General features: G+C 53.8%; 1 protein-coding gene across 1 annotated transcript in view; it reads right to left on the bottom strand.

The window, feature by feature from the left end:
* Positions 1 to 7,519, bottom strand: part of LOC124014325 (transcription factor COE1-A-like) — a 332,099-nt gene that overhangs the window by 8,149 nt on the left and 316,431 nt on the right. The window contains 2 exon segments of the mRNA XM_046329183.1: positions 2,116 to 2,184; positions 2,458 to 2,646. Of these exon segments, the coding sequence (XP_046185139.1) occupies positions 2,117 to 2,184; positions 2,458 to 2,646 (257 nt within the window). The 3' untranslated portion in view covers position 2,116.

Here is a 7,519-nt window from a genome sequence, read left to right as displayed (position 1 = left end):
ATGTTGTGCTCCTGTCTCAGCTTTTGTTTGGCTGGTGGAGCTCTAACACTAAACTATGATTTAACAGATCATTGCCAAAAAGAACATCCTATACTGGTATCCAGTCATGGCACGTTTGTTGAATAAACAAAGACCTTATGTAAATTGTGAGATATCTCTTCTGATTGTGTTTCAGTAATGTACAGTCGTGGCCAAAAGTTTTGAGAATGACACAAATATTACTTTCCACAAAGTTTGCTGCTTCAGTGTCTTTAGATATTTTTTGTCAGATGTTACTATGGAATATTGAAGTATAATTACAAGCATTTCATAAGTGTCGAAGGCTTTTACTGACAATTACATGAAGTTGATGCAAAGAGTCAATATTTGCAGTGTTGACCCTTCTTTTTCAAGACCTCTGCAATCTGCCCTGGCATTCTGTCAATTAACTTCAGGGCCACATCCTGACTGATAGCAGCCCATTCTTGCATAATCAATGCTTGGAGTTTGTCAGAATTTGTGGGGTTTTGTTTGTCCACCCGCCTCTTGAGGATTGACCACAAGTTTTCAATGGGATTAAGGTCTGGGGAGCTTCCTGGCCCTGGACCCAAAATATCTATGTTTTGTTCCCCGAGCCACTTGGTTATCACTTTTGCCTTTTGGCAAGTTGCTCCATCATGCTGGAAAAGGCATTGTTCGTCACTAAACTGTTCCTGGATGGTTGGGAGAAGTTGCTCTCGGAGGATGTGTTGATGCCATTCTTTATTCATGGCTGTGTTCTTAGGCAAAATTGTGAGTGAGCCCACTCCCTTGGCTGAGAAGCAACCCAACACATGATTGGTCTCAGGATGCTTTACTGTTGGCATGACACAGGACTGATGGTAGCGCTCACCTTGTCTTCCCCGGACAAGCTTTTTTCCAGATGCCCCAAACAATCGGAAAGGGGATTCATCAGAGAAAATGACTTTACCCCAGTCCTCAGCAGTCCAATCCCTGTACCTTTTGCAGAATATCAGTCTGTACCTGATGTTTTTCCTGGAGAGAAGTGGCTTCTCTGCTGCCCTTCTTGACACCAGACCATCCTCCAAAAGTCTTCGCCTCACTGTGTGTGCAGATGCACTCACACCTGCCTGCTGCCATTCCTGAGAAAGTTCTGTATTGGTAGTGCCCCAGTCCCGCAGCTGAATCAACTTTAGATGGTCCTGGCTCTTTCTGGACTTTCTTGGGCGCCCTGAAGCCTTCTTCACAACAATTGAACCGCTCTGCTTGAAGTTCTTGATGATCCGATAAATGGTTGATTTAGGTGCAATTTTACTGGCAGCAATATCCTTGCCTGTGAAGCCCATTTTGTGCAACGCAATGATGACGGCACGTGTTTCCTTGCAGGTAACCATGGATGATAGAGGAAGAACAATGATTCCAAGCACCACCCTCCTTTTGAAGCTTCCAGTCTGTTATTCGAACTCAATCAGCATGACAGAGTGAACTCCAGCCTTGTCCTCGTCAACACTCACACATGATGTTAATTGCAATTCATCTGATCACTCTTCATAACATTCTGGAGTATATGCAAATTGCCATCATACAAACTGAGGCAGCAGACTTTGTGAAAATTCATATTTGTGTCATTCTCAAAACTTTTGGCCACGACTGTATGTATTGGGTCTGTTGAGGACAGCAGTGTGTCCTGTCCTGTCCGGTCCTGGGAGAAAGCTCTGTGTTCCCACACCCACACAGCTACAGCCTGCCCTGCCCTCTAGCCCCTACGCATTCATGCCCTTTCTCCTCATTCACACACAGGAAGATAGGCACGACCACTAAAGCATTAATGCCAAATAAAACGACAAACTTCTGAGTAATATGACTACTCTGCCAAATGCCCTTTTAGCTGAATAAACAAAAGCACAGACCAGAATTAGAGATATCCTCTCATCTCTCATCCTCTCTTTTGTCAAAATATACAACTGCAAAATGAGGATGGTTGATGTTAATGTTATGGGTAAGGTGATGGGTAGATGGGTGGAATGATGAATGGATGAATGGATGGATGGATGGAGGAGTGGATGGAGAGATGGATGGTTAGAGGGACGGAGGAAGAGAAGGGAGGATGGGTGCATGCCAGAAAGAGTAACGTACTTCAGGAAAAGGCCAGGCCCTGCAGCGAGCTGGCTGTGGAGTACTTGCTAGAGTCCACAAAAGACTGATCTGAGGGAGGGAGCGCAAAGAGAGGAGGGGAGGAGAGAAAGAAAAAAACAACGTGTCATTTCAAGGCCGGAGAATGGGAGAAGGGGAGGAGGGGAGGAGGGGAGAAGGGGAGGAGGGGAGAAGGGGAGGAGGGGAGGAGGGGAGAAGGGGAGGAGGGGAGAAGGGGAGAAGGGGAGGAGGGGAGAAGGGGAGGAGGAATGGCAGTGGATATTGGGGACGTAGAGGTTGGTTAGAGAGAGACATAATAGTGTCTCGATTGGCTAAGGGGCTCACCTTGGAGACCGTTGCCGTTGGTGCAGGTGGGTGGGGGTGAGGTCTGAGGTCGCACCACAGGGGCGAAGGCGCTCTTCTGCTTGACAGCCGACACCATGTTGGCAGGGGAGAAGGAGAAGATCCCAGAGGAACTGCTACAGTTAGAGGGCAGGCTGGTGGAGGACGCCATGGTGGGACTGGAGGGAACGACTGGAGGGATGGAGAGAGGGAGAGATGGGGGAGGAGGTAGGGAGGGAGGGAGAGATGGGGAGGGAGGTAGTGAGGGAGAGATGGGGAGGGAGGTAGGGAGAGAGAGAGGGAGAGATGGGGAGGGAGAGAGGGAGGGGGAGGTAGGGAGGGAGAGATGGGGAGGGAGAGAGGGAGAGATGGGGAGGGAGGGAGGGATGGGGAGGGAGGGAGGGAGGGAGAGAGAGGGAGAGATGGGGAGGGAGAGGGAGGGGGGAGGGAGGGAGGGATGGGGAGGGAGGGAGAGGGAGGGTGAGAGGTAGGGAGGGAGAGGGAGATGGGAAGAGAGAAGGAGGGAGGGAGAGATGGGGAGGGAGAGGGATGGAGAGAGGGAGAGATGGGGGAGAGATGGGGGAGGGAGGTAGGGAGGGAGGGAGAGATGGGGAGGGAGAGAGAGGGAGAGATGGGGGAGGGAGAGAGAGAGAGAGAGGGAGGGAGGGAGGGAGGGAGGGAGGGAGGGAGGGAGGGAGGAGGGAGAGAATTAGGGAGGGAGGGAGAGAGAGAGGAGGGCAAGAAAGAGAGCGAGAGCGAGAGAGAGAGAGAGAGTGAGAAAGAGGGAGGGAGGGAGGGAGGGAGGGAGGGAGGGAGAGAGAGAGAGGGGGTGGGGGAGGGAGGGAGGGAGGGAGGGAGGGAGGGAGGGAGGGAGGGAGGGAGGGAGGGAGGGAGGGAGGGAGGGAGGGAGGGAGGGAGGGAGGCATAGCAAGAGGTTAATTTCACCATGTAGGATTAATAATTTATCGGAGAATACAAGAAAAAAACAACTCCTTAAGTATTCAAGGGGGAAAAGCATTCTTACAAATTAATGCTTGTTGGTCAACTATTCAACCCAATCCACCTAGCAGTGGTCTCTTAGGTAGTTAACAATTCAATGTTAGCACACTTAGACAACCATTTGAATTCAACATTCACTGCTCTTTAATGTTTTTCTTACTGGTTACACTTCATTAGAAGTGATTCTTGTTATTTCACCATTTAAATAGATTTATATCTCCATGAACCATGAAACAATGGCACAATCCATTTATCAAATCCTAACTAATCAATTAATGAAAATTGGAAGCACAGAGCCCAGGCTTGTGGATTGATTGGAAGTGTCTAATAGAGTCAGCCAGCCTTTTAAAATACGTGTTAACATCGTGGGGAGCAAAGTGATGAAATTGAATTGTTACCCCTCCAATTAGTTTATTGATTTAATTATCAGTCTTTAATTCCGTGGCCAGGCGAGAAAGGATCTGTGACACGGCCAGTCAGGCATTGCAAACAGCCAATACACCAGTGACTCTCAATCCAATTTCAGGGCAATCGGATGAAAGGACACACAATGTTAAGGAGAGAGGCCGCCAGTCCTCCACAAGCCCAGAGCATTCCAGCGTGGTTTCTCCTCCTAACCAGAGTGGTCTCGTATAGCTAGTTCATAAGGCTTGATGTTGTCAGTGGAGATTTATCTGCCTGAAAGAAATCTGTAGGTGTCTGTTCTTAGATCCATGCCAAATGGTCCTCAAAGACAAACATTCACAACTAGCACCCACCATCATCAGACCAAACAAACAACCTCTCTTTCTTTGCCTGTCTCCATCTAACACTCTCCTTCCAGGTTTCCCTCATTGGAAAAGGGGAGTCAATTCAGAATTTGCAGGAGAACAACAACATAGTGGATGTATGGATGTCAGATGAAAGGCGATTAGAGGAGAGAACTGGTTTTTAAGAGTTGTTCAGGCTCCAGTACTGGGAGACTGCCAGGCAGACAGCCAATAGAGGAATAGCTCTAGATCTGAAGGTCTCCCTGTCACCGCCAGAGCCCCCTGTCACCACCAGACCTCACTGTCACCACCAGGCCTCCGTCACCACCAGGCCTCCCTGTCACCACCAGACCTCCCTGTCCTCCCTGTCACCACCAGGCCTCCCTGTCACCACCAGGCCTCCCTGTCCTCCCTGTCACCACCAGACCTCCCTGTCACCACCAGGCCAAACTCTCATAAACAAACAAATAGGGAGAGAAAATTCCCACTCCTCCCATCCCTCCTCAAAGACCACAACTCTGTTCAGTACTGGGCTACAAACCAGAACCCATACAGTACAGCTCTTCTAGGAATGTACAGCAACAGCATGGGCACAGACATAGTGGGTCAGCTGAGTGTGGGTGGGTGGGTGAGCTGAGTGTGGGTGGGTGGGTGAGTGAGTGGGTGAGCTGAGTGTGGGTGGGTGAGCTGAGTGTGTGTGGGTGGGTGGGTGAGCTGAGTGTGGGAGTGTGGGTGAGCTGAGTGTGTGTGGGTGGGTGAGCTGAGTGTAGGTGGGTGGGTGAGCTGAGTGTGGGTGTGTGGGTGAGCTGAGTGTGGGTGGGTATGTGAGCTGGGTGTGGGTGGGTGAGCTGAGTGTGTGTGGGTGGGTGGGTGGGTGGGTGGGTGGGTGAGCTGAGTGTGGGTGTGTGGGTGAGCTGAGTGTGGGTGTGTGGGTGAGCTGAATGTGGGTGGGTGAGCTGAGTGTGTGTGGGTGGGTGGGTGGGTGGGTGGGTGGGTGGGTGGGCTGAGTGTGGGAGTTTGGGTGGGTGAGCTGAGTATGGTTGGGTGGGTGAGTTGAGTGTGGGTGTGTGGGTGAGCTGAGTGTGGGTGGGTGGGTAAGCTGAGTGTGGGTGGGTGGGTGAACAGAGTGTGGGTGTGTGGGTGAGCTGAGTGTGGGTGTGTGGGTGATCTGAGTGTGGGTGTGTGGGTGAGCTGAGTGTGGGTGGGTGAGCTGAGTGTGTGTGGGTGGGTGGGTGAGCTGAGTGTGGGAGTGTGGGTGAGCTGAGTGTGTGTGGGTGGGTGGGTGAGCTGAGTGTAGGTGGGTGGGTGAGCTGAGTGTGGGTGTGTGGGTGAGCTGAGTGTGGGGGGTATGTGAGCTGGGTGTGGGTGGGTGAGCTGAGTGGGTATGGATGAGCTGAGTGTGGGTGAGTGAGCTGAGTGTGGGTGTGTGGGTGAACAGAGTGTGGGTGTGTGAGTGAGCTGAGTGTGGGTGAGTGAGCTGAGTGTGGGTGTGTGGGTGAGCTGAGTGTGGGTGTGTGGGTGAGCTGAGTGTGGGTGTGTGGGTGAGCTGAGTGTGGGTGGGTGAGCTGAGTGTGGGTGGGTGAGCTGAGTGTGGTTGGGTGGGCGAGTTGAGTGTGGGTGTGTGGGTGAGCTGAGTGTGTGTGTGTGGGTGAGCTGAGTGTGGGTGGGTGGGTGAGCTGAGTGTGGGTGGGTGGGTGAACAGAGTGTGGGTGTGTGGGTGAGCTGAGTGTGGGTGTGTGGGTGAGCTGAGTGTGGGTGTGTGGGTGAGCTGAGTGTGGATGGGTGAGCTGAGTGTGGTTGGGTGGGTGAGTTGAGTGTGGGTGTGTGGGTGAGCTGAGTGTGGGTGGGTGGGTGAGCTGAGTGTGGGTGGGTGGGTGGGTGGGTGGGTGAACAGAGTGTGGGTGTGTGGGTGAGCTGAGTGTGGTTGTGTGGGTGAGCTGAGTGTGGGTGTGTGGGTGAGCTGAGTGTGGGTGGGTGAGCTGAGTGTGGTTGGGTGGGTGAGTTGAGTGTGGGTATGTGGGTGAGCTGAGTGTGGTTGGGTGGGTGAGTTGAGTGTGGGTGTGTGGGTGAGCTGAGTGTGGGTGGGTGGGTGAGCTGAGTGTGGGTGGGTGGGTGAACAGAGTGTGGGTGTGTGGGTGAGCTGAGTGTGGGTGTGTGGGTGAGCTGAGTGTGGGTGGGTGGGTGAGCTGAGTGTGGGTGGGTGAGCTGAGTGTGAGTGGGTGAGCTGAGTGTGGTTGGGTGGGTGAGTTGAGTGTGGGTGCGTGGGTGAGCTGAGTGTGGGTGGGGGTGAGCTGAGTGTGGGTGGGTGAGCTGAGTGTGGGTGAGTTGTGTGGGTGAGCTTGTGGGTGGGTGGGTGAGTGTGGGTGTGTGGGTGGGTGGGTGGGTGCTGAGTGTGGGTGGTGTGGGTGAGCTGAGTGTGGGTGGGTGGGAGTGTGGTGGGTGGGTGAGCTGAGTGTGGGTATGTGGGTGAGCTGAGAGTGTGGTGTGGGTGGGTGAGTTGAGTGTGGGTGTGTGGGTGAGCTGTGGGTGGGTGGGTGAGGAGTGTGGGTGGGTGGGTGAACAGAGTGTGGGTGTGTGGGTGAGCTGAGTGTGGGTGTGTGGGTGAGCTGAGTGTGGGTGGGTGGGTGAGCTGTGGGTGGGTGGGTGAGCTGAGTGTGAGTGGGTGAGCTGAGTGTGGTGGGTGGGCTGAGTTGGTGGTGGGTGGGTGAGCTGAGTGTGGGTGTGTGGGTGAGCTGAGTTGGGTGGGTGAGCTGAGTGTGGTTGGGTGGGTGAGTTGAGTGTGGGTGTGTGGGTGAGCTGAGTGTGGGTGGGTGGGTGAGCTGAGTGTGGGTGGGTGGGTGAACAGAGTGTGGGTGTGGGGTGAGCTGAGAGTGTGGGTGTGGGTGTGTGGGTGAGCTGAGTGTGGGTGTGTGGGTGAGCTGAGTGTGGGTGGGTGGGTGAGCTGAGTGTGGGTGTGTGTGTGGTGGGTGAGCTGAGTGTGGTTGGGTGGGTGAGCTGAGTGTGGGTGCGTGGGTGAGCTGAGTGTGGTTGTGGGTGAGTGGGTGGGGTGAGCTGAGTGTGGGTGGGTGGGTGAGCTGAGTGTGGGTGGGTGAGCTGAGTGGTGGTGAGCTGAGTGTGGTTGGGTGGGTGAGTTGAGTGTGGGTGTGTGGGTGAGCTGAGTGTGGGTGGGTGGGTGAGCTGAGTGGGGTGGGTGAGCTGAGTGTGGGTGTGTGGGTGAGCTGAGTGTGGGTGTGTGGGTGAGCTGACAGTGAACAGAGTGTGGGTGTGTGGGTGGGTGGGTGGGTGAGGAGTGTGGGTGGGTGGGTGAGGTGTGGGTG

This window comes from Oncorhynchus gorbuscha, linkage group LG02 (assembly GCF_021184085.1).
Source record: "Oncorhynchus gorbuscha isolate QuinsamMale2020 ecotype Even-year linkage group LG02, OgorEven_v1.0, whole genome shotgun sequence".
NCBI classification, from domain to species: Eukaryota; Metazoa; Chordata; class Actinopteri; order Salmoniformes; family Salmonidae; genus Oncorhynchus; species Oncorhynchus gorbuscha.
Note: the sequence above shows the minus strand (reverse complement) of the source record. Positions and strands in the feature narration are given on the sequence as shown.